Genomic DNA, 25,933 nt, shown 5'->3' with positions numbered 1-25,933 from the left:
AACAAGAACATGAATATGACAGATTGAAACAAAAACAGCAAGCTAAGTTCTAAACAAGAACATGAATATGACAGATTGAAACAAAAACAGCCTCTTTTTCACTGGAAAAGATTCTTTGACCAACTGAAATGTGATCTTATGATGTTTTGGTGAGGTGAATTTGTAGTTGGATTCTGCAAAGGATCTAGTAACAAATCATTGTATGACACATGGATCTAAAAAGTATACACTATTTCGAGAGTTGAAGTGCCAAGTCAGAATCCTAAGTGGAAAACTGGAAATGATCAAAAAAGTTGGCGGGGAGGAAAAAGGGTGGGGGAGGTAGGGGGGGTGACTACTACTACTACTATCTTTTGCTTTTGAGTTTCCACCTGCATGACCCTTCAGCTTTTCAATTCCCTCTTACACATTCCTTTTCAACATTCTTTTTCGTTTTCATTCACAGCAAATCCACAGTCCCATCATTCCTTCACAACTCATCCAATCTCATAACATCACCCCTTTACCCTCTCTACTGTTCTTCACTTCCTTTACTTTTTCTCCATCAATATCCATATCCTCGATCATCTTCTTTAGCAGAAGTCCAAATTCCATGAACACCGTATAGACTTTAAATTATGGTAAGCCGACTAGTATTCATGGGTTTTCTCTCTTTTTGGATAGTTTGTATGTTTTTGAACTAATTGATCAATCTTGTAAGTTCTTTGATTCCACTTTTTCTTACGGTTTTGTTCTTGTTGATATAGGGATCTCCGGTTAACATCATCGTTAGTTCACACGTGTGGGTGGAGGACCCAGAAGCTGCATGGACCGATGGAGTGGTGACAGAAATCAATGGAAACAATGCTACCATCATTACTACTCATGGGAAAACGGTATGATGAAAGTTACATTGTACGATTACAGCTGAAACAAGATTGAGATATGCACATTTGCCCACTAAATATGAACAGTAAACTTGGATCTTCCATGGAATAATGTACACTTCACACCAAAATCAGATTCTGTCTAACCTGAGAACTAGTATAACTGTATGTATAACCTTTACTTACAGTATGCTAGAGATTAGGCCTGATTTGGATCTGCCTGGTGAATATTACCTGAAACAGAACACATTTGTCAGAGGTCAGGCTGGTTCTGCGGTATACTAGTAATAACTAATAACACGTCAAATACTCAATTTCCTACAGATTATAATGGATCATAAGCCACTCTGTTTTTCAGAAAATATCTTCTCCTCTCAAAATTTGAAAGTGTGTGTATGACGAGATGAAATGAATACATGCAACAATTCCCATGTCTAGTTCCTTAAAAAAGATTATCAGATATATAATATATTTCAACAATGTAACTGAAGATATCTGTAAAGTGTAAATATAAGTGTTCCAATTAAACAACTGAAACCATAATTTGTACAATATGCAAAATCCAGGTCGTGGCAAATCTATCCAGCATTTACCCAAAGGACACAGAAGCGCCTCCTGCTGGGGTTGATGACATGACCAAGTTGGCTTATCTCCACGAACCGGGAGTCCTACAAAATCTTGCCTCGAGGTTCACCCTCAATGAAATATATGTGAGTTTGATAGTCCTCTAATAACAGTATCATTTGACCATTCATGTTGCACATTGCTATAGAAGGTAGAAAATGGAAATTTATGAAACAATTGTGAACACAACAGACTTACACCGGGAACATTCTAATAGCGGTGAACCCTTTCCAAAGGCTGCCACATTTATATGATGTACACATGATGGAGCAGTACAAAGGAGCTGCTTTTGGAGAGCTCAGTCCCCATCTTTTTGCTGTGGCAGATGCTTGTTACAGGTACATATGGATGCTGTGTCTGTGTAATATACCACAGTTCTTGTTGAACTAATGTCTATGTCAGTTCGGTTTATCTGGTTCTGTTTGTTCTGCAATCAAGGGCACTAATCAATGACCACGGAAGTCAATCGATCTTGGTTAGTGGAGAAAGTGGAGCTGGGAAAACAGAAACGACAAAGATGCTCATGAGATATCTTGCCTTCATGGGAGGAAGATCTGGAACCGAAGGAAGAACAGTAGAACAACAAGTCTTGGAGGTAAGGGGAGTTGATCCTACATATTTTTACCGAGTGAAATCAAGGAAAAAATTAATTCAGTATTTGTTCAACATGCTTTCAGTCCAATCCTGTCCTAGAGGCATTTGGGAATGCCAAAACTGTGAAAAACAACAACTCAAGGTACACAACTCAGATGCTCTTCTGTTTTGTACTTAATCTACTGAAAAATTAAAACTAACAGACTGAGTTTATGTACCAGTCGCTTCGGTAAATTTGTTGAGATCCAGTTTGATAAGCGTGGGAAGATATCTGGGGCAGCTGTCCGTACTTATCTCCTTGAACGGTCACGTGTTTGCCAAGTATCAGACCCTGAGAGGAACTACCATTGCTTCTATATGCTTTGTAATGCACCACCAGAGGTAAGTCACATCCGATGTCATCCTACTCTCCTGCAGTGATGCAACACAAATTAACCTATGCCAGCCATATACAGCAAGATCCCTAACCAATTGGTCTCCACACAATGCAATATGTTAATCACACTTGATACTGCACAAATTATTCAAGCGTATTTAGTATATTTCTTATTTTGCAACCATTTTCTTATTTCTTTTGTCAAAGGAAATACTAAAACACAATACTCCAACCAATCTCAGTACAGAATACATAGCAGATAATATAAACATTTATTACAAGGGAGGTTGATTGTACTTACAAGAACTGTGATTATGTAGTGTAAAGTAAAAGCACTGTGTTAATAATATAATTTGCAATAGATTACTGTACCCATCTCTTGTACTACTGTTCATAGGTGTCCATGCCTAGGCATCTCAGGTAGAACACACTATGTCCTGATTATCACATTATGCTCAATAGTTTCTCGCCAAGTAACAAACATAAGGGTCTTTTTCAGGATGTAAAAAAGTACAAGCTAGGGGATCCAAGACAATTCCATTATCTTAACCAAACAAGTTGTTATGAAGTGGCAAATGTTAATGATGCTAGAGAGTACCTAGAGACCAGAAATGCTATGGATATTGTTGGGATCAGCCAGGAAGAACAGGTAATGACGTAATGTTTATAAAAATATAACGAAAAAAACATGGAGTGACAGTCTATATACTCTAACACGACAGGTTTGCTTGTATAGGATGCAATATTCCGTGTAGTAGCCGCCATCCTTCATCTTGGAAACATCAACTTTGTGAAAGGGAAGGACATCGATTCTTCTAAATTGAAAGATGAAAAATCCCTCTACCATCTTCAAACAGCTTCAGAACTTCTCATGTGCGAATTCTAGTCTTTACTTATATGTACTCTTCTTCAGTAATTTGATATGATAATTCAGTCTTCTCAAGTATAATATAGTACTTCTATCCAGGTGTGATGAGAAAGACCTTGAAGGCTCGCTTTGCAAGCGTGTTATAGTTACCCCTGACGGTAACATTACAAAACCTCTTGACCCAGCTTCAGCTGCATCAAACCGTGATGCCCTCGCCAAGACAGTATACTCCAGATTATTTGATTGGTAAAGAAATCTTTTTTCCAAGGACACTATAAAGATCTGCTTTCTTTAAGTAATCTAGCAAAATTATACAATACAGTAAATTCTCCATTCCAAGCATTCTTAGTTTCTCTCTACTTATAGAGTTCTAATTGGAAACTCCTCAAATTACCTACAGTTTATCTGTAAATCATTTGTAACGAACCCTTAGTTAGTTACTGTATAGCACCTGTTCTGTCTCAAGTCCAATCTCTAATTGGCTAGGATTATCTGTTGAAAACTTAAGTGGAAGGACAAGAAAAATGCTCTGTTCATGAACATTGCAGGCTTGTAGATAAAATCAACAATTCTATTGGTCAAGATCCCAATGCAGCTAGTATAATTGGAGTCCTAGATATCTACGGGTTTGAGAGCTTCAAGATCAACAGGTAAAACCATGGGCATATGATGAATTCTCGTGATGTAGGTATTAAATTCCTTTGGAACCAAATCTGATCATATGCATTTTCTTGCAGCTTTGAGCAATTGTGCATAAACCTAACAAATGAGAAGCTGCAGCAGCATTTTCAATCAAGTAAGAAAAAGAATTAACACATAAATTAGTGATTACAGTATATAGTCTTTCACATTATTGTTTCATATTTTAATGTGTACATTGTCAGCACGTATTCAAAATGGAGCAAGAGGAATACACGAAAGAAGAAATTAACTGGAGTTATGTTGAGTTTGTGGACAATCAGGATGTCTTAGATCTTATTGAGAAGGTATTTGATTTTCATTAGCCAACTGAAAAACTATAAACCATTTTTGTAATGATCCCTGACAAATAAAACCAAAAACTTTGTGGTGTTTTGTTAAATGCAGAAACCAGGCGGAATAATTGCGCTCCTTGATGAAGCATGGTAAGCTCTATCTCCTTCTACCTCAAACAGTTCCATCTATTTATGAAATTAGCAACAAGTCCAACCAACATTAAACTGAGCCAGAAAAATTGTCACGCCTACATTTAATTGTGGAGGACCGTGTTCCACCGGGGGATCTCATAAATCATCAAATGATACAACCATAAAGCCAATTTCATCATTTCTTGGTTCTCTTAGCAGGAAATCAGAAATCCAACCCTTACTGTCACTACACCCCAAAACCCCATAAGTATCTCTGCCATAATAAGACAATAAAAGGGTTTGTTTATGATATCAATAATTTGATTAATTTCAAACTCTAGCTGATATTATCTTGATTCCACCAATTTTGCAGTATGTTTCCCAAGTCAACTCATGAGACGTTTGCACAAAAGATGTACCAGACATATAAAAACCACAAGCGCTTCAGTAAGCCAAAGCTTGCTCAAACAGCCTTCACAGTTAACCATTATGCTGGTGATGTAAGCAGAATATTAATTGAATTTGATCCTCAAGTTATTTATGTGGAGTGAGCTTGCTTCTAATGTAAGAATTTGGCCTCCAAAGGTGACCTACCAAGCTGATCATTTTCTGGACAAGAACAAGGATTATGTTGTCGCAGAACATCAAGCTTTATTGAATGCCTCAAAATGCTCATTTGTAGCAAACCTGTTCCCTCCATTACCAGAAGAAAGTTCAAAGCAGTCCAAGTTCTCTTCTATTGGCACCCGTTTCAAGGTAAGAGTTTCAGTAAAAGCCTAGGGTATTTATTTTGAAATCTCCCAATGTCATTCACTTAATACTGTAATTTGCATCATGTTACAGCAACAACTTCAATCTTTAATGGAAACTTTGAGCACATCAGAACCACATTATATCAGATGCGTGAAACCCAACACAGTTCTAAAACCTGGGATCTTTGAGAACTTCAATGTCCTAAATCAATTAAGATGCGGGGTGAGTTACATCCTTCCACCACTATGAAAAATAAGTAATCCACTTTGGGATTGCTCGACACTCAACTCTTCCTTTTAACTAAAGTTCCTCTACGTGAGTACTTTTGGCAGGGTGTGCTAGAGGCAATTAGGATCAGTTGCGCTGGTTATCCCACTAAGAGGACATTCGATGAATTCATTGATCGTTTTGGACAGCTAGCACCAGATGTTTTAGACAGGTATGACTTCTCAACTTAATTGTTTTTTCTCTATCTACATTCTACCTGTACCTGTACATCCAGGGCAGGAGTCTTATAAATAATTGCACTCCTAACTCGATCAATATTTGGGTTTTAGGAAATGAACAAGTTTTTTTTTATAAACTCTTACTGCGAACTGATGTTTGTTTACCTATGATGCTCTCTCTTGTGGCAGCTCTGATGAGAAATCAGCTTGTGCAACAATTTGTGACAGAATGGGATTGAAGGGTTATCAGGTACATATGTATAACGAAGCTAAACAGAGGCATCCATACAAATGATGTTCAATATGTAACAATTCCATGATATGTTATTTCAGATGGGGCATACAAAGGTGTTTCTAAGAGCTGGACAAATGGCAGAACTTGATGCCAGAAGAATAGAAGTCTTGGCTAATGCTGCAAGACACGTCCAACGGCAAATCCGAACATATCTCATCAGAAAGGATTTCATTGTACTAAGGAGAGCCACAATAAATTTGCAAAAACTATGGAGAGGTTTCTTGTCTTCTGCAATTTTATACTTCCCAATAAAATAAAATCAGATGGAAATTGTTTATGAAAGAACCGAAAGATAATATTTTCGTTTCTTGTACCATTGAGCAGCACAACTTGCACGAAAGCTATACGAAGACATGAGGAGGGAAGCAGCTTCAATATTCCTACAGAAGCACTCACGTGCTCATACAGCCAGAAAAGCTTATACAGAGTTACGAATATCGGCGATATTTATTCAAACAGGATTGCGTGCAATGGCAGCCCGTAATGAGTTCAGATATAGAAGGAGAAGCAAGGCCGCAGTCAAAATTCAGGCAATCAGTTCTCTCTAGCTTTTACTTTCAATATTAATTAAAAAGATAATTTTAGGAATTAAAGTTTAGATCGTCATGAAATAGTCCAAATTAAATTATTTTAAGTCAAGGCATTAATCATGTGATCTCTGTCTCGAACAGACTCAATGGCGAAGAATCCAAGCTCTTTCTAGTTATAAGAAGAAGAAGAAAGCTACTCTTACACTTCAATGCCTCTGGAGGGGGAAGGAAGGAAGGAAGGAACTCAAAAAACTCAGGATAGTAAGTTTTCTTCTATTAGTCACCAAAATGTTCCCTTCACTTCCAAGATTGGTTTTTCCCCATTTAAAGTTTTAAACAGACAACTCTTCTTTTCTTCTTACATAAAGACAGTGACTTAGTTGGATAATAACATCTGACCTATAAACAGGCTGCTAGAGATACAGGGGCGCTTAGAGAAGCCAAGGACAAGTTGGAGAAGCGGGTTGAAGAGTTGACATGGCGATTGGAACTTGAAAAGCACATGAGGGTATTTGTTTCTTACCTAGTTACCCTAAACTTCTCAAGTCTCAGTATGTTATATATGGCTACTGCTATAATCTCCCTCCATAACTGTAAATCTGATGTTTGGTATACATCTAATTGATCAAAGAATGACTGTAGCGATAAGAGTTGAAACCTTGACAACAAGATATAATAATTGAGTGACTGTAATCCACTTCATCAACTGTAGACTGACCTTGAAGAAGCAAAAGGACAAGAAATTTCAAATCTGCAATCTGCTTTGCATGATATGCAAGGACAATTAGATGAAGCTCATGCTGACATCGTCAGGGAAAGAGAAGCTGCAAAGATAGCAATCGAGCAAGCACCCCCAGTCATCAAAGAGGTGCCAGTTGTGGATAACACCAAGCTAGAGTTACTGACAAATCGCAATGAGGAGCTAGAGGTGACAACTATAACTTTCTCAGCAGTTTACATGGGAAGTCAAAGGGATAATTCCAATTTTTCAAACCCCTTCTTTTCTTCAATTGTAATCGTGAACCTTTGGTCTTTTTTGTAAATGTTTTGCATCTATAGGCTGAGTTGAGAGAAGCAACAGAGAAGGCCTATGAGGCCGAGAAAAGATGTTCCGAGATCCAAAATGAGAGTGAAGAAAGAGCTGAGGTGGTAAAAGATTTGCAGTTGAGAGTATCTCAGCTTCAAGAAAATGTGGAAAGGTATAGAAGATGAATACTTATGCACATTAGTGCTTAAACAGCCAATGGATGGGTATGATCTATTTTCTTATTTTTTTCTTACTTCAGACTAGAAGTAAATGTATCCAACTTGGAATCTGAGAACCAGGTTCTCCGTCAACAAGCTCTGCTTGCATCAACTAATGAAGATCTCTCTGAACAAGTAAAACTGTAAGTATGATAGTTTAAAGTTAAAATTTCATCATATGGAGAAATGCAAGATCCCTTTGAGGGTTTAAGAAATTGCGGACTAGCTTAAGTATTTTTTCTTTCTATATAACTTTCTGAATGGAACCAAAAGTGGGAATTTGTATATCTAAATAACTGCATGAACGAAACTTACTGGACATCTTTTTTCATTTTTATGACAAAAAACCAACAATGAAAATGAGTGACACTGCATGTAAGGAAGTCAGGATTGACACACTGTTCAAAAATAAAAAAAAAAAGACTTAAAATTAGCATTATAGTTATTAAGACCTTCTTAAGTTGTTTATTATTATTATTATAGCGTAAAAGTACCATTCTGTTGTTTGAAATGATATATAATTGTATATTTAACTATACTTATATTTAGTAGTAGTGGAGAGTGGAGACAAAGTTTTAGATCCAGTCAAGGTGAGAACCGAGTATTCGGGTGGAAAGTCCTCTATAAAATGCACCTACTCTGAACTTCCTTTTATGTTTAATGCCAATATATTGTTTGAAAGACAACCACCATTGGAGAATTCTGATATATCACAACCTTATTTCCAGCCTTGAGAGCAAGATTGCAGAATTAAAGTCAGAGAATGAGTTGTTTCGAAATCAAACACCAGTTATTGTGCAAGAACCAGTTCCATCTGAGATATTAAAAACACCAGTGACTAAGGTACACTGACGGTTTCAAATTCCTTTACTTCTTTATCTTTCTGAGGGTGACTGACCTCTTTGACGGTGCAGAGTTTTGAGAATGGTCATATAACATACGAGCTCCAAACACCTAAAGTACGTGCAACAATCTCCGAACATTTTTTTAAAACTTGTAATCTGGTTGGTGTATTGTAAATGAATTAAAAGAGGACATAAAATCTAACGACTGTAGTCTGTTAACAGGAATCGGAGCGCATTGACATCTCCTTAACAAAACAGAAGTCCTTAACCGACAGGCAGCAAGTAAGTTGTGAAGCAGTTAATAGTACCTTCTTAAGTGAAGAGGAAATGAAAACGTTCTAGATGTCAACCAATAAATTTAATATTTCATAGTTTTTGGTACGTGTTTGTCTATTTTAAAATCTTACCAGAATATCCTTTCCATCGATTATTTGACCAGGAAAATCATGATGCACTCATCAAGTGTCTCATGGAAGATAAGAGGTTTGACAAAAACAGGCCTGCAGCTGCATGTATTGTATATAAAGCGCTTCTTCAATGGAGGTCCTTTGAAGCAGATAAGACACATATCTTTGACCGGATAATCCAAACAATCCGTTTGTCTGTCGAGGTAATAACTTTTCAGGGTTCTAAAAGAATATTTTACTACACTGTCTTTTGGGGAAGGACTAAAGATGACTCAAGGAAATAACCTTTTAAAAGTCATTCTAATTCATCCATATCTCTGAACATCATTGTACTCTCAGTGTTTCATAGATTCTAACCTATTTGCTTCACCCATTTTAGTGATCAATTACCCTGTTCATGTCTCACAGAATCAGGAGAACATCAATGAACTTGCCTATTGGCTCTCAACAACATCTACCCTTTTGTTTCTCTTACAAAATACAATCAAAGCAAGTAACACAGCGAGTCCGATTTCACATCGCAGTAGAAACTCCCCTACCACCTTGTTCACTAGAATGGCACAAGTAAGCTTCTTTTACCTAGAATAAAAAAGCAAAGTTCCATTTTTATAGTATAGAAAGACCAAAGAAGGAGACCTAACAGTAATCTGAACTCAGGGTCTCCGTTCATCACCAACAAGCATGGGGATTTCAAGTGGCTATAGTGGCATGGTAGGCAAATCAGATAAATCGAGAATTGAAGCAAAATACCCAGCCCTATTGTTCAAGCAACACCTAACTGCATATGTCGAGAAAATATATGGAATGATACGTGACAGTTTGAAGAAAGAGATCAGTTCATTCTTGAACCTTTGCATACAGGTAGTACTTTGTCTGAGCATGACCTCACAATTTAGAGATAACATTTAGCATTTGACCAATCTACAAACTCTACTAACAGGCCCCAAGATCTGCAAGGGTGAGATCCATAAGAGGGTCAACAAAAAATATGCATCTGAGCATTGTTGCAAAGCAGCAAGCATCAAGCATACACTGGCAAAGCATAGTACAGAGCATGGGTAACACGATGCATGTAATGTGTGAAAATCATGTAAGTATATGCTATTCATAATAAATTCTGTCAAACTATTACTTTTACGATATATGGTTCAGAGAAATACTGTATGGTTATCTCACCTGTGATCTGCAGGTCCCATCGTTGATCACAAGGAAAACCTTTAGCCAGGTGTTTGCTTTCATTAATGTGCAGCTTTTCAATAGGTAAACAGTTTCTTCTGACATTGGACATTTGAGTGATTTGAACCTGTAGAATCAATAAGAAAATTTTCAATGGGGGTTCATAGTCAGTTACAGTTCATCTTCACAGAGTATATTATGGTTGCGTGCAGTTTATTGCTCCGACGTGAATGCTGTTCATTTAGCAATGGAGAGTATGTCAAAGCGGGTTTGCAAGAATTGGAACAGTGGTGCTCCAAAGCTACAGAGGAGGTAATTTAATTCTTTTGGTGCATTTATGTAGGAACACTACCAACTAAGAAACATGAACACCGAGATATTGAAACCATGAAGTTGTTACAGTATGCTGGATCATCATGGGATGAACTTCAACACATACGTCAAGCCGTTGGGTTTCTGGTACGTAGGCTTGATACCAGTACATATTGATGCTTCCTATCTTCAAAGTTTACTGGCTTCTATCAAGTTCCATGGAATTTTGTTTCTCCAATTTCAGGTTTCACATCAAAAGCCGCAGAAATCTTTAAATGAGATCACTAACGAACTCTGCCCGGTAACTTTCTCATATTTCACTTAAATTTGAACCTCATACATTGGCTCAATATACCTCTCACAGCTCTATTAGAAGTAAAACATTTAGTAATTTTTACAGGTACTGAGCATTCCACAAATATATCGCATTGGAACAATGTTCTGGGATGACAAATACGGAACCCAAGGATTATCTCAGGATGTAAGTCTGCCCAGAAAAGTTTCTTGTATTCTAATAAATGAGTAGAATAAAACACTAGTAATATGAATACATTGCGAAATGATTTTCAGGTAATTAGCAAAATGAGACTAGTGATGACAGAAGATTCAGTCAACATGCAAAATAATTCTTTCCTACTCGACGTTAATTCAAGGTAACTCTAGTTTTACATATAACAACACGTGGACTCCGTTTGTATTAAAACTCATATTTATTTTGGGATAAATTGCAGCGTACCATTTTCAGTGGATGAGATATCACGATCATTTCTTAATATCAACTTGTCTGACGTGGACCCGCCACCTCTCCTCCGTCAAAATTCTGAGTTTCACTTTCTGTTACAAGATAAAGACAGTTGATTTTATTTTTTTCTTTTTCTTTTTCTCTTTTGAGTTTTATATAAGGAGAAAAGTAATTTATAATCTTTTGGTGAGTGTGCATAATTTTTCTATTTTTACATTTTTTGGTTGGGGCGGGAGTGTTTTGATTCAAAATTGTGCATTTGAGAGTTGAGAGTGATTTTTTTTTGTGAAGAGGACAAAAAATATTGAAAAGAAATATAGTTTGAGTTTATTGTATAGACTGTTTTGTTTGCTACTTTGTTTAATTGAGAAATGAAAAGCTGCAAATATGTACAGTGGTGAATTTGAGTACTTGAACTGTATATATATTATATATAAGTACCTTGAATGTTTAACTCGACTTATCTGACAATATTGTACGTTGTTTCTGATCGGTTGCGCTTTCAATTCTGACGACGCAATCACATTAGTACTGTTGCTCACCCCGACAAACCCTATGCTATCAATATCGGATTAATTGCATATCGGTACCGATTAGTTTTTACCCATTTTTTTACTTTTTCTTACCAAAACGATTTAATCACCGAATTGACCCATTAATCGGTCGAAATAACCGATTTCTCACTAAACCGAAAAAAAAAATATTAAAAATATCGGTTTCCTATCCAAAAATATACTTAAAATTAACAAATTAGATTCTTAAATCGTATTAATAATAATAGAACTCAATCAATACACAAAGCTAAGAGTTTATTTATTTTCACTTCTTTAACGAAAGTTAAATATACAAATTATTGTATTATCTCTCTAATAAATATTATCGCTTCTCAATCTCTTTATTCTTTTAAATATTTAACATAATTTTTGTGTTTGACATATCTGTAGTACTCCAAAATTGAGCTAGTTAGATGTGATTATGAGAATTTGATATTTTTCGGATTACTGTTTAGAAATATTAGGTATGATTATACTAATATATATTTTGAAAACATCAAATATATACATCCGATATAACCGATTAAATCACCGATTAATCGCATATCGCTCCTCGACCGATTAGTTTTGAAAACCGATTTTAACTGCTTAGGACAAACCCAAAACTAAATAAACCAAAAATGACCAGTTACATACGACCAGTGACAAAAAATTTAATATCGTCCCTTTATAACGCCGCACGAAAATACCATGGCATCCCACAAAAAACCCAAACGGGCTAATTTGATGCTAGAGTGTATTTAGTAGTGGTTGTTACTCGGCCGCTAAGAGCATCTTTAATAGTAAGACCTGGAAAATACTAAATTTTTTGACCAAACAAACACTAAACCAAATAAACACCAAACAATTTCAACCCAGACATTAAAAATTCTACACCAAACTATGCTGCTTTGGATAAACCGTGCCAAAATAGTCAAAAATAGTTTTCAAAACTGCGCTTTAAAAACCCGCAGTTTAGCTTTACCCAAAGCCCATGCGCGGTGTTTCAAACGACCGCGACAACTTTTTTTGAAACCCAAAGCCCATGTTGTTTACAATTTAGCCCAAAGCCCATGTTGTTTCGAAGCCCACGTTGCTTTTGAAAACCACGTGCTTATTGAACATCGCGTCGTTTGATACAACATCAAACCAAACTTGGTTTGGTGTTTTTTTTTTTTTATGTTTTTTTGGTTTGGTTTGAAAAACCAAACTTTCAAGAATATGGTGTTTGAATTTATTTGGGCGTCGGTTAAAGATTGATACAACATAAAAAACCAAACTTGGTTTGGCCATTAGATTTTTTTTTTATGTTTTTTTGGTTTGGTCTTACTACTGAATATAGTTTTACCAAATTTTCAAGAATATGGTGTTTGATATTTATTTGGTCTCACAGTTAAAGATGCTCTAAGTAGTTTGATTTATTCACAATGTGAGTAACTCTAGAGGCAGATGTGACCAAGTACCAACGAGTTGTTTGTGGATTTTCAGTAGATGTAGCACATTTGGTGCCAACCTAACCTAGAGATGCTTCCCCGTGAACAGTCACTTGTCATACTGGGAAGGAAATTTTTAACGGGCCGAAACTTTCTTGGGCGGGTGCCGTCAAAGGTAACATGGGTCTACAAAAGCCCAAAGGCCACAATATGACAAGTGAAAAAATGATATAAAATGAAGGTGTTAGGGTTTCTTTCCATTGCGCTAAAAAGTTTAGACCATTATTAGGGTTTTATAGATAAGAAAAAAAAAAAGCCATGGCAGTAGTAGCTCAACAACAAGATGTAAAGCTTTTCAACAGATGGTCTTATGAAGAAATCCAGGTCTACTCTTAAAGATCTATTCTTTTTAATACATATATGTTTTATTGCAAATTAATCCTGGGTTTACTAGTCTATTATCTACTAATTCTTTTGTTAATATGCTATTCAATAAAGATGTTCCACATTGTAGAATTAGTTTACATGTTCGGAGTGCCTTCTTTGTATAATCATCATACGGGTTTTTTTTTGTTGTTTAATTGATATATGGTTTTTCACACCGTTCTGTCTAGTGTGGCATGCTCCATCGAGTATTTGGAAGTAATTTAAAGGGAAAGAGTTTAGGTTAAAGTGATTATTGTCAACAGAACCAGGGATTCCTGGTTCTCTCTAATTGAGTCTTTGTATTGCATTTGATTGGTTTAATGGTAACATGATGTTTTGGGTAGCAGATGTGCTATAGTGTTGAATTTCTATAATTGGGGATATTTGTCTAGGATTTGCATATTTACAGTATTGGTGCGCAAGCTAACTACTTTTACTTTTAATACAGGTTACTGACCTTTCATTAGTGGATTACATTGGTGTTCAATCATCCAAGCATGCTACTTATATTCCACACACGGCAGGGAGGTACTCTGCCAAGAGGTTTAGGAAGGCTCAGTGTCCTATTGTGGAGAGGCTGACAAACTCCCTTATGATGCATGGGCGCAATAACGGGAAGAAGTTGATGGCTGTCCGTATTGTTAAGCATGCCATGGAAATTATCCATCTCCTCACAGATCTCAATCCCATTCAAGTTATCGTTGACGCTGTGATGAACAGGTATTTGTAGTTCATAGTTGATACCTTATACTGGCTTCTGTACATATATATTGTTCTCCTCTCAGCTCTTATTGTACTTGTGTAGTGGACCAAGGGAAGATGCTACTCGAATTGGTTCAGCTGGTGTTGTGAGGCGTCAAGCCGTTGATATCTCTCCTCTCAGGCGGGTCAACCAGGCGATATATCTTCTCACAACTGGTGCTCGTGAGAGTGCTTTCAGGAATATCAAGAGCATTGCTGAATGCCTTGCAGATGAGCTTGTTAATGCTCACAAGGGATCTTCCAATAGGTAAATATGACTCCATTTATGCTTGCATCCAGTTATACTATGCAATTATGTCTGTTTCATTGAATTTTATCTTGTTTGTTGTAGCTATGCCATCAAGAAGAAAGACGAGATTGAGCGTGTAGCCAAGGCCAACCGTTGAGGACAAAATCACGTAGTCCTGACCAAGGATGAAGACGGGTTGCGTTCTTTTTTCCCCTTTTCTTTTTGGTTGCTTTTATATTCATTTCAGTTTTGTTTTGAACTTGTTATCAATTTGTATTTCTTTTCTGCATTTTAATAGCAACTGGGAAACAATTATGGTTACTTAATAGACTACCTTATTATTGTTTTCGAGATGGACTTCATTTCTTATCTGTTTTTTTATCTTGCATCTCATGGTAACCATAGCTAGTAATTTGCAGAATTATTCTTGAATTATAAGGTTTCGCAAATAAAACGAATAAGTTTTGAATTTTTGAATGATACCCGAATTATAATATCTGGATCTTTGAAATTCAAAAAAACGGTCTGGGCCTTAGTTGGAACCAAAAATAAATGTCTTAGTAATAGTAAGTTGAACCAAAAATTTGACATTTGTATTATTTTTTTATGAATAAAATTGTAAAAATAAAAATAAAAATGTTATGTACTTATATATCTTTTAAAATATATAGTCAAATTTTAAAGGAATACATTTGTATTATATCCGTTTAAAACACGTATATTGTATTTTTACTGTTAGTGTTTTATTGGACTGAATATTTAAAAGTATTATTGTTGAAAATTTCGAATCTTAGGCAAATAATTGCCCTATCGAATGTTCACTGTTTACGAATTTACTAGCTTTTATTGTAACACGAATTGGAGTACTTTGTATTTGGAATGGGCTGGTCGCTGGTGGAATAACTAAGTTTTCTACCCGAAAAAGGTTACAGTGAACACTTGCAACCATGTTATTGAGTCATCCCTGCTGTTTTCAAGTGCTTCTAAACGTCAGCAGTTGTCTTCTTCAGTGCCAGTTTCGAGCTTACTTGTGCAATTCACAGTATTGAGATCACCTATATGGATTGGTGATGTGAAGTATTGTTTTAACATCAGGCAAAAATAGTATGAATGGACATGGAAACTGGTTAACATCAGAAAATGAATGTTGGACATGTATAACTGGCCTTGCGTCAAATTTAGTATTAGTAGGTTTTTGGTGGAATTATGTTTCAGCTAACATTTTGTATTGAATGTAGTTCTATAAATCCAGAGTGATGGCCAATGAAAAATGCATTTCGATCGCTTTGAATGATACTTGGTTTTAGGGGCTAAGAGTAGACAATCTGAATATATCTGCACAAGAAAATTAAAACTTGCTTGTAGTTGTTGTTTTGGTAAAGCCAAGCACTATGTAGGCAGTCAACCACGCATGGTATAAATGTATCAATGTGTAGAAGAAAGGGTGGAGCTCTTGTAATCTCTACGACTGCTCCTGGTTCATGGAGTTTGAGCGACCTAGATTAACTGATCTTCCCGGTAACATGCCTCACAACCTCTCCTCGCGGGGGACAGAACCATGATTCAATGCCTGGGGTCCAAGATTATAATATAGGGGAGGGGGGAGGGATAATAATAGAAATTCCGTAAAAACCATGGGGTTGTGAATCTTTATAGTCTTGCCACTTTTCTAGCAAACTATTAATACATTATGTAACATTGCACCCCCACGAACTCCCCTGTTTCGGAGCATGGCCCAGTCGATGACGAATTCGACAATGCATAGGGCCATAGGAGTGAGGGAGGCAATGTAATATTTGTGTGTCCAGACTAGAGATGTGGAATTGAATTGTGAACTCAAAATCGCTGTTATAAATTTGTATCATGTAGGCTGTAGCGGTGTAGCCTCTAGCTAAGCTGGTAGTGAAAGCAGGATATTGCCGTGGGCTAAGCAATAAATTCAAATGTAGCAATGCGCGTTGATCGGATATCAAGTTTATCTAAGGAGACCAACAAAATGAAACGAAAGAAAAGGTTTATCTGAGGAGAGCATGCTTGAACAGTTGAACCTGTGCTGAATTATAAGAGACCGGTTCCTCTATAACCGGGACAAAGATCAATCTCAGAGACCACACACACACATCTCATATCTCGGCACAGACACACACATCTCGGAGCACACACACAGGTATTGAGGCACACACACACATCTCGGATTCGGATCAACGGCGAGATAACATGGTTATAGAGATGATCTCTGTACCCGGTTGTAGAGATCTCGAGTCCGAATTATAATATGTTCTTGGTGCTTTATTGAGCTCATTGCAGGTGCTCTGCACTCTAAAATGTGAACAGAGAAGCAAATCCAAGACTCGTATTATCCAATCAATAACAATTTATACAAGATAATAAACCTACTAAGACTCTATGAGACTATGTAATGATGTTCGGGATAGCGTGCCACTGTGACGTGATCGAACTTTGAACTCAAAAAGTGTATACTAATTTCAATTTCAGATTAGGCTGCTCTTGACCAAGTCAAGGAAAATACCAAAAAAACTCTTTATGCACAGAGAGAAAATATGAGCGTAGCAACTTCTTTCCCCTTTCTTCTTTTCCCTCTTCTTGAGTTATGATCTCATCTTTGTTTCTTGTTCTTCCTCCTTTAATCTCTTCCTATCCCCTTCATAGTCTCTCTTATCTCCCTCTCTTTATCTCCTCTCTAGTTTTATATCTCCTTTTTCAGATCTTCTTTTTTCAATCATGTGGTCCAGATCTTGATTTTATTCCTGATGAGAGTGAAGAGGATGAGCTTCACCGTCTTCATCTCCAAATAGAGTCTATGTGGAGAATAAATAAGTTCCCAGATGAGATTAGTCTGAATTCCATTAATGACAAAGAGAGAAAATTTTGAGAGAAATCTCCAATTGGTAAGCTTTTCACCTCAGGAAGTTTGATGAAGTTGATATAAAAAATGAATTAGTGAAATCCTGAAATACTAATTCAAAATTTTCGATTACTTTCTTATCTAAGGGTTTATTCAAATTTTGGTTTGAAAATGAACATGAACTAAGATTTGTTCTTGAAAATAGTCCATGGTCAGTTCTTATGTCTCTCAAGCAATAGATACAAGATAATCCTACTAATAATTATAGGTTTAAGGAGTTTAGAATATGGATCCAGGTGTTTGGTCTCCCTCTCGAAAGGTCTACTTAGGAGAATATTCATAAAATTGGCTCTACATTTAGATTAGTTGTGGCTATTGATTCTGTAGGTGGTTCTGATGCTGGTAATTTCTTTTCACGTGTCCAAGTTATGTATCTTATCAGGAGGAAGATGGTGAGTAACGTAATGCTATGGTTAATCTTCATGAAAATAAGTCTGTTTAGATTTTTTTCAAATTTGAGAAGCTTCCTGTGTTTTGTTATTGTTGTGGGTTGATTAGGCATGATTATAAGGAATGCAAATATTTTATTAATCATCTGTTGTTTTTTAAAGAGGGTACCAAAAAACCCCCTGTTGCTTCTGTTCTTCCTTTTTCAAATAGGATTAAAGTTACGTCTTTTAAATTTGGGATTGGTATTTAGTCCAGAAAAGTTCTAGAATGGGATCCTAATGCTGATAAGTTGAAAAAGAGTGTTCCTATGGATCTCAAGATGCAAGCATAAAATAGGAAAGGTATGCAAATTTCTCCTACTTAACTTTCCTCTGAAGCTGGTTCTGGGTGTTCTGATAAGGTCCTAGTGGAGAAGATAACGGTAACAGAGGAATGTGTTTTGCCGTTTTTAGTTAACGAGCTTATTCCCAATATGGATGTTACATTCCCTAAGGCATCTACCAATGATAATCTGCCATCTGGCAATTCGGTTATTCCTGATATGACAAAAGACAGTCCTGTGAAAGATCCTCAATGGGAGTGCGTCCAAACTGAGCTGTTCACAAGTCGCACATCTCTTGTTTCTGGACCAGGCCTAGAAGGTGTATGCTCGGACCCTTCTCCTGGGGATGTAGATCCAATTTTGGTTAATATAGATCTTGGGCTTCATCCGGATCCCTTAGTTAATGGGCTTTCTAAGGACTCAGATTCTCCTGTTTTGTCTGATATGGATGTTGCCCCCCAAGAGTTTGTTCCTGAACCTTCTTTGGACTCATTACCTGTTTCTATGGACTTTGTGTTTTCCAATTTGGCTAGGCCCATTCTAAGCCCAAAGCTTCTTTCTTCTCGTCGGCCCAATCTAAGCCCAAAAGCTAGAAAAAACCCGGTTTCTTTGGCCAAGCCTCGTATCAGTAAGCATGCAAAACTCCATAATCTTGATCCCTTAGTTTATGATTTCATACTCCGCCCCCCAAAATTAAGAAAAGTTGTCAGAAAATCTAGTTGATATTCTCAAAAGTTTTGGCAGCTCTAGGAAGCATGTGGTTTCCAAGAAAATTGTGAAAGTTAGTAGATTTGTATTATCTCAAGAATATGAAACGAAAAGTTGCATCTTGGAAACTACACAAGCATGCACTGACATCTCTAAAGAAGTACAGCATTATTCTCGCAAAAGATTTGTGGTCTCTACAGAAATTTTCTCCTTTGAGTTTAGAAATTCTAAGAGATAAAAAATGAGTGATAGTTCAGAATCCTCTTAGGGGAAGAGTTCTCTAAAAATTGTCTCTACTACAGATCATGTTCCCACCTTACCAGACCTCTCAAAAAAGGAGAAAGGTAATGATAAGAAGGAAGCATGTGAAAATGAGGAAAGGAAAATTTTTGTAAGCTTTAAAAACAAGAGGAAAGTTGATGGTTCTATTGAGGAAGATGATACAGTAAAGGGAAAGAGGTTGAGGACCCAATATCTTATAGATTGGGACATAAGAGGAAAAAGATCATGTCAAGTTCTGATGGTGATAGCTCTATGGGAGTCACTCCTTCCCCTTCTCCTTCTGAGTCAAGTAAGAGTGATTCTTTTAGCAAGGATTCAAGTAACTCAAGTGTCTTTTCTTATGGTCCAGGACAATCTGATTCTAGGAGTTCAAAAAGTTTGGTTTCAGTAGATTCTGGCTCTAAAGATTCAGAAAACTCTGAGTCTCATGACTCCGTCTCTAAGGGTTATCGGTCTTCTAGTTCTGGTTCTTGGGGTTCTGGTGATAATGCTTATAGGGATGATAGTTCACAAGGTTCTGGTTCTTTTGGCTATGGCTTTAATACGTCATATAAGAATGATGTTTTTTCTGGTTCTGGAGGTTCTTCTAGTTCAAATGGTCTCTCTCTCTCTCTGATGATGAGTCTAATGGTTTTAACAATTCATCTGGTTATTCTGGTCCTGACACTCCTAGCTCTGAGGGACTCAATGTGGCTGCTTCTAACAATTCAGAAGGGTTCGCGGTGACTAACCCATTTCAGTCACCTCTAGAGCCATGACAACAACTGCATGGAATTGTCGGGGAATTGGTTCAGCTTTGACAATGGTAGCACTTAAGAACCTCATTTTGGTTTCAGACCATGATATATTATGTTTATCAAAAACCAAAGCAACAGAAAAAAAAAATGGAGTTAGTTAGTAAGCAAATCAAGTACAAGTACACTGGCAAATGTATAGTACCTGCATCTGGCATTAGTGGTGGTTTGACTGTTTTTTGGAAGGATAATATTCAGCTGGATATTTTGGGAGCTACACCTAATCATATTACAGGTAAACTCTCCAATTACCATGCTTCTTCTGTTTGGTTTTTTTCTTTTATATACGGTGAACCTCTTTCTTATAAGAGGAAAAGAATCTGGGATGAATTGTGTGACATTGCTTTGCTTATTCTTGGGCCTTGGATTCTCTTTGGTGATTTCAATTCCATTATTGAATTCATCACCTTTGGAAAAAGTAGGAGGTAATGGTAATCAATATAGAAATATGAATTCTTTTAATGATTTTATTGATGATCTAGGACTCATTGATTTAGGCTTTAAAGGTTCCAAGTTCACTTGGTCAAATAAAAGATTCTTTGGTAATCATATTTTAGAGAGGTTGGATAGAGCTCTTGCCACCCCAGATTGGCTCGAGCTGTTTCCCTTTTCCCTCATTCAAAATATCTCTATTCCAACCTCTCTTGATGATCTAGAGACATACCTGCTAGTCAAAGCAAAGACGACACACAACGTTCTAGAGCGACAGTAATGCGGAAGAGGACGAGCTTTTTGCAACTTCACCACGACTGGGATTCTTAACCACGACTGTTTTGATAAGCGCAAACACTTATATAGGGTCGAGCTGTTTTTCAATTCTGATGGGATTCTTTTCTAATCCAACTTCATTTCTAATCTCAATTCTTATCTCCTCCACATTCTTATCTCATCCGAACACTTTGAGTTCAATTCGTATTTAACTTCCTTTTATTACTATTATTACTAAACTGCCCCTACGTTTAATTTTCAACGGTCTAATCCTAGTATTGCTATTCCGGTGGCACGCGTTATCGAAATCAATTTTCGTATTGTTACGTAATGCGTTCGGTACAATTTTCGGCAATCAATTTCGTTCAAAAAATTTTAATGTGCATTTTTCAGCCATTTTTTTTTAAACTACAATACGTCCCGTATACGTTAGTTTGACGTTATTTCGTTTCCGATAATTCACGATTTTTTTTCGACAGTCAGTTTTTCAATTATTTCTTTTCGCACGACACTTCGTTATACATTCCGCTCATTTTTCTTTCTTCTTTACCATATGAACTTTGTTCGCATGCCAAAGAGGGGGCGGTGTTTCGACCCCCACCTACGTGACAAACGTCCATTAGTAGGGGTCTCCACTTTATTCATTTAATCGACGGGGCTAAAGCCCAATTTGCAATACCATGGATCGATGTACAGGCCCATTAACTCATGTGTCTAAGGCTGAACCTTAGCTACATGGCTTGCCACTAATGTACAATGATTTATGTCCAGATTCATTTCTTATCAAAGAGATAATTATCAGTTGAGAGTTGTATTCTATCACAATTGCTCAAGCTACAAGATTACTTGAGCTACAAGGACTCTCTACTCTACCTTTATAAATACCAAACTATTTTTCATAAGGAACTATGTGGAAACTTGATCCCTAGAGAATAGATCTTGGGTACGTAGGCAGCCATTATTTGGTTCAGTTTCATCTCCCCCAACATCAAATTCCTCTATTTCTTAGTGCGTTCTTTACCATTACTCTCGTTGTGTTGAAGCAGTTTACTGCCGAAACACCTTCATCTGATCATCTTTCTCTTTCTATTAATCTTAATCATTCCTTACCAAAAAAGAAAAAACCTTTTAAATTTTTTGAGATGTAGACTAAGGAACCTTCATGCAAGGATACTATTGAGTTGGCTTGGAATGCATATCTCTGGAGGAGATTGCTCTGGTTCTCCTGCATTGTCTGTTTTTAATAGAATGAAAAATACCAGTAAAAAGCTTTAGAAATGGAATGTGGAGGTTTTTGGGGATGTGGCACTAAAGATTAAGAAGGTTATAAGGCATTTGGATAAAATCTTATCTGATGATCTAGAGACTGAGGAGAATTATAACAAGTTTCTTTCCCTTCAAAGTGAATTGGAGGATCTTCTGGATAAGGAAGCTAGTTTTTGGAAACAAAAAACCACTTGAAATTGAGTGAAGGATGCTGGAAGGAATACTAGATATTTTTATCTTTCCACTATTTACAGAAGAAGAAAGAATAGCATTGAAAAACTCAAGAATGATAATGGGGCTGGGACTCAAAGGTTGAGGATGTAGGGCTTAATATAAACTCCTATTTCAAGAATATTTTTTCTTCTGATGAGCCTCTTTTCAATAATGATATTTTGGATCTCTTTAAACCATGTATTACACCCAATGAGAATATTCTTCTTACAAGAATCCCCACTGATGATGAAATTTGGGTAACCATTAAAAGTATGGGGGCCCTTAAAGCCTCTGGTCCTGATAGATTTCAAGGTATTTTCTTACCAGAAATATTGGGAGGATATTGCACATTCTGAGATCTCTGAAGCTGTCAAAGCCTTATTCACCTTTTCCAGGCTTACCCTTTGCCTAAATGAAACTTTCATCACTCTCATTCCTAAAGTAGCTAATCCTGAACACATCACTAAATTCAGGCCTATCAGTTTTTGTAATTTCTCCTATAAAATCATTTCTAAGATCATGTCTACCAGGCTCAAACCTCTCCTTCATAAATTCATCTATCCTCTTCAAGGTGCTTTTGTCAAAGGAAGGTCTATTGGGGATAATATTGGACTGGCAAGTGAGATTTTGTTTAATATGAGAAAGATGAAAAAATAGAAACAAGGATGGATGGCTATCAAGTTAGATATGGGCAAAGCATTTGATAGAGTTGAATGAAGCTTTGTTGATCAGATTCTGGGAAAACTTGGATTCTCTGCCAAATGGAGGAAAATAATTCAACAATGCCTTAGCACAGTTTCTTATAATGTGCTTCTCAATGACTCCCCTCTAGAAAAAGTTTATCCAGAAAAAAGTGTAAGACAGGGGAGACCCTCTGTCCCCTTACTTGTTCATCATTGTGGCAGAGGCCTTGTCAAGACTCATTGCTTAAGCTGAAGGTTTCAATCTGATTTATGGGATCAAAATAAGAAGGAAGGCCCCTGGTATCAGCCATCTTTTCTATGCAGATGACTAAATTATCTTTTGTAAGGCAGATACTCAGCAATCAAACTATATGATGTTTCTCCTTAACACTTATTGTGAAACTTCTGGTCAAGCAGTAAATTTTGATAAATCCAAGGCCTATTTCAGTGGGAATGTGGGTATAAGTAATCAAACGAGCATTATGAAAAAATGAAAGATGAGAAAGTTCGATGATAAAGGGATCTACTTGGTGGTTCCAATTCTCTTAAGCCGCAAGAAAAAAAGTGAAGATTTTGAGTACTTGATACAAAAGGTTCAAAGAAAGATTTCTGGTTGGAAAGCTAAAGTTCTATCTCTATCTCGTAGAACTACTCTCATCAAGTATGTAGCCCAAGCTATGGCTATATATGCAATGAGTACCTATCTTCTCCCATATAAGATTACTGATAAGCTGGATCAGCTGAATAGGAACTTCTGGTGGAATGGCTCAGTTAACTCTCACTCCTATCACACAATTAGTTGGGATTTTCTTTGTAGAAGTAAGTCAAATGGTGGTCTGGGCTTTAGGAAATCAAGGGAAATGAATGAAACTCTTATTAGTAAACATTGCTGGAGAATGCTGAAGGGAAGGATGAGATTTCTAAATAGGCTCTTCTTTTTAAGAAAACTTATCCAAATTGGCAAAAGATGATTGAGATGGATATATGTCTTACCTAGGGATACTTCTTATTTCTTTAGAGGCATCATCAGAACTATGAAGGAAATCAAATGAGACTTTTTATGGAATATTGGAGATGGCTATTCCATTTCTATCTTTAATGATCATTGGCTTCTTTTTATGGAAAAGCCTCTTATCCTAAAAGATCTGCTAGATCATGGGCATGATCTTCTTAACCTTAAGGTCAATTCCCTTTTTTCCCCTGCATTTCCCAATTGGAATCAAAATAGATTGGGAGATTTGTTTCCCTTTCAGATTATTCAATCCATTAACATAGTTCATATCAGACCTTCAAACCATATCATCTGGCATTATGCTAAGAATGGGAACATTTCTGTCAGTTTAGCTTACATCTTCCTTTCCAAGCAAGATAATCTTTCCTTCATTCACCTCTTCTTTTAATCCCCTGATTTATTAAAAAATTGTGGAAGCTAAAAATAGATGCTGCTACACAGCTGTTTATCTGGAAACTTTACTCTGGGGGTCCCTACCGGTGATGTTCTTCACAAATGTAAATTTAAAGGGGATATCACTTGCTCTTTCTACTAGAAAAGTATTGAGACAACATTACATGCTCTTTTTTTCTGTTATTGGGTGAAGCTGATGTGGAATGTCTCTAATGCAATGCTGGATATTAGCTCTCATGATGATTGGGAAGTAAAGGACTGGCTTAATATTTTTATCAATTGGTGCTTTGATAAGGATGAAGACATAAGCAGAAGGGGTTATTTCTGTATTCATTTCTTTTATGAACTTTGGTTGTCAAAAAACAATGCACGAATAGAGCAGAAGCCTATTAATACCAAACTCATTCTGAACTTATCTGAGTTGAAAAAAGATAGGAATCACTATGCTTTTTTAGTTGGGTTTGTCATGTTGGGAATGACTTAGCTCATGGGCTTGCGTTTTGGGCCTCAAAGCAAATTCCTGGTAGTCACCCACCATGTAATCTTGAATCTATAAACTCTTTCTTTTGTCTTTAATATAACAGGGGATGGTGTTATCGGGGGGAAAAAAAAAAGATTAGGCTGCTCTACTTTATTCATTGTTACGATTTGGAAAATGCTTGAATGTGGTATATCCGGCTAAGCTAAGGACATGCCCAATAATAAAAAAGGACATGTCCGAGATCTGTGAACGTGTCAATAACAATTCATTTCCATCTCTCAACTTCTTGCATACCTAAACATTCACATGTCATTGAACAAATTTGTGCCTTAGGAAGTTAATAAATTGCGTAATTTAGTCGGTGGAGTGCGCAGATGCGCGAACTCCTTAACAATGGGATAGGATTCTCAAAATTTTGTTGAAAGGCATGCATATCAGTTCCTCGTGTTTCATGCAACCAAAAAAAACAACGAAAAGATTCTTGGATATGAACTGGTACGCCTTTTCAAAGCACCCACTTGCATAATTGGATTAATTGCATTCATAAACACCACTGTAAGTCTGTAATGGTTCCAAAGTCCTGCGTTACTAATACCTCCAAAGAGGTATCTTTTGTTATATTTCAGACCCATTTATCTCAGCATTCAGGAGGTGAAAATGACATTTAGGCATATAGTTTTGTTTATTTTGTGTACCAAGTCTACATTCATATAGACCAACTAGAACAACCCCATTGCATAAAATAGTTGTTTTCAGTAAGTAGGACAAATAGAGGTTAAATAAACCAAAATTTGGTGATGTAGGAGAAGGTTTTTTTTAACAAACAGTGTATGCACGATCACTATATTCTTCTCTATCTCTCTACTTCCAAATACCCTAATTTCAGACCCATGTAAGTGAGCGTGGCGTGCCTCCAAGTGGCACCCTGTCGTGCCTTCACGGCTTTCTGCTTTGAGTTGACTAATTAACAAAGAGGACAAGGACTATGTTCCAATAACATAAAATGCAAATATTGAATAGACTTCTGTCTGCATTTGGTGTCTTAAAGTGTCCTTGGAAATTTCAAAAGACATATCCTTCTGGTATGTCTGCAGTAATTAGCACTATTTAACGTAATTAACACGGTTATAAATACACAAATTAACTACGCAAAATTTCATTCAATTGAACTACAAAAAGATCTCACC

General features: G+C 36.6%; 2 protein-coding genes and 3 long non-coding RNA genes across 5 annotated transcripts; 3 read left to right on the top strand and 2 right to left on the bottom strand.

The window, feature by feature from the left end:
- The first annotated feature begins 61 nt into the window (after window positions 1-61).
- Window positions 62-11,520, top strand: XIF (myosin-like protein XIF). The gene is made up of 40 exons (XM_086557593.1): window positions 62-620; window positions 747-875; window positions 1,433-1,576; window positions 1,683-1,828; window positions 1,929-2,085; window positions 2,168-2,226; window positions 2,306-2,465; window positions 2,960-3,109; window positions 3,197-3,333; window positions 3,428-3,574; window positions 3,877-3,978; window positions 4,066-4,119; window positions 4,209-4,314; window positions 4,415-4,452; window positions 4,808-4,934; window positions 5,020-5,190; window positions 5,278-5,409; window positions 5,520-5,626; window positions 5,823-5,883; window positions 5,967-6,144; window positions 6,253-6,458; window positions 6,600-6,719; window positions 6,868-6,966; window positions 7,171-7,386; window positions 7,518-7,657; window positions 7,745-7,846; window positions 8,432-8,546; window positions 8,618-8,662; window positions 8,771-8,830; window positions 8,988-9,158; window positions 9,364-9,519; window positions 9,613-9,816; window positions 9,896-10,045; window positions 10,145-10,215; window positions 10,344-10,443; window positions 10,534-10,590; window positions 10,688-10,744; window positions 10,844-10,924; window positions 11,014-11,096; window positions 11,175-11,520. The coding sequence occupies exons 1-40, from the start codon at window positions 618-620 to the stop codon at window positions 11,299-11,301; spliced, it is 4,668 nt and encodes a 1,555-aa protein (XP_086413719.1). The 5' UTR covers window positions 62-617; the 3' UTR covers window positions 11,302-11,520.
- Window positions 947-1,824, bottom strand: LOC147504937 (uncharacterized). Its single transcript, XR_015193153.1, has 2 exons — window positions 1,689-1,824; window positions 947-1,100 (listed from the first exon to the last, which is right to left on the bottom strand). It is a non-coding gene; the product is annotated as an uncharacterized LOC147504937 (long non-coding RNA).
- On the bottom strand, window positions 2,358-11,314 carry LOC147504936 (uncharacterized). Its single transcript, XR_015193152.1, has 3 exons — window positions 11,180-11,314; window positions 10,132-10,258; window positions 2,358-2,495 (listed from the first exon to the last, which is right to left on the bottom strand). It is a non-coding gene; the product is annotated as an uncharacterized LOC147504936 (long non-coding RNA).
- A 1,831-nt stretch (window positions 11,521-13,351) lies between the features above and the next one.
- On the top strand, window positions 13,352-14,916 carry LOC147504934 (small ribosomal subunit protein uS7). Its single transcript, XM_086557590.1, has 4 exons — window positions 13,352-13,535; window positions 14,026-14,297; window positions 14,383-14,586; window positions 14,671-14,916. The coding sequence occupies exons 1-4, from the start codon at window positions 13,470-13,472 to the stop codon at window positions 14,723-14,725; spliced, it is 597 nt and encodes a 198-aa protein (XP_086413716.1). The 5' UTR covers window positions 13,352-13,469; the 3' UTR covers window positions 14,726-14,916.
- A 1,923-nt stretch (window positions 14,917-16,839) lies between these two features.
- Window positions 16,840-18,028, top strand: LOC147504933 (uncharacterized). Its single transcript, XR_015193151.1, has 2 exons — window positions 16,840-17,477; window positions 17,822-18,028. It is a non-coding gene; the product is annotated as an uncharacterized LOC147504933 (long non-coding RNA).
- The last annotated feature ends 7,905 nt before the right edge of the window (window positions 18,029-25,933 follow it).

The sequence above is a fragment of the Coptis chinensis genome, chromosome 4 (assembly GCF_015680905.1).
Source record: "Coptis chinensis isolate HL-2020 chromosome 4, ASM1568090v1, whole genome shotgun sequence".
Classification (NCBI taxonomy): Eukaryota; Viridiplantae; Streptophyta; class Magnoliopsida; order Ranunculales; family Ranunculaceae; genus Coptis; species Coptis chinensis.
This window is presented reverse-complemented; position numbering and strand designations above follow the sequence as displayed.

What these genes read in the sequence shown, in the direction of transcription:
- XIF (XM_086557593.1), top strand. An exon ending in GCGCTCCTTGATGAAGCATG is followed by an intron (nt 4,453 to 4,807) that starts GTAAGCTCTATC and finishes CCAATTTTGCAG; the next exon opens with TATGTTTCCCAAGTCAACTC. An exon ending in AGGCCGCAGTCAAAATTCAG is followed by an intron (nt 6,459 to 6,599) that starts GCAATCAGTTCT and finishes TGTCTCGAACAG; the next exon opens with ACTCAATGGCGAAGAATCCA.
- LOC147504934 (XM_086557590.1), top strand. Translation starts at nt 13,470, where the DNA reads ATGGCAGTAGTAGCTCAACAACAAGATGTAAAGCTTTTCAACAGATGG. An exon ending in GGTCTTATGAAGAAATCCAG is followed by an intron (nt 13,536 to 14,025) that starts GTCTACTCTTAA and finishes CTTTTAATACAG; the next exon opens with GTTACTGACCTTTCATTAGT. An exon ending in CACAAGGGATCTTCCAATAG is followed by an intron (nt 14,587 to 14,670) that starts GTAAATATGACT and finishes TGTTTGTTGTAG; the next exon opens with CTATGCCATCAAGAAGAAAG.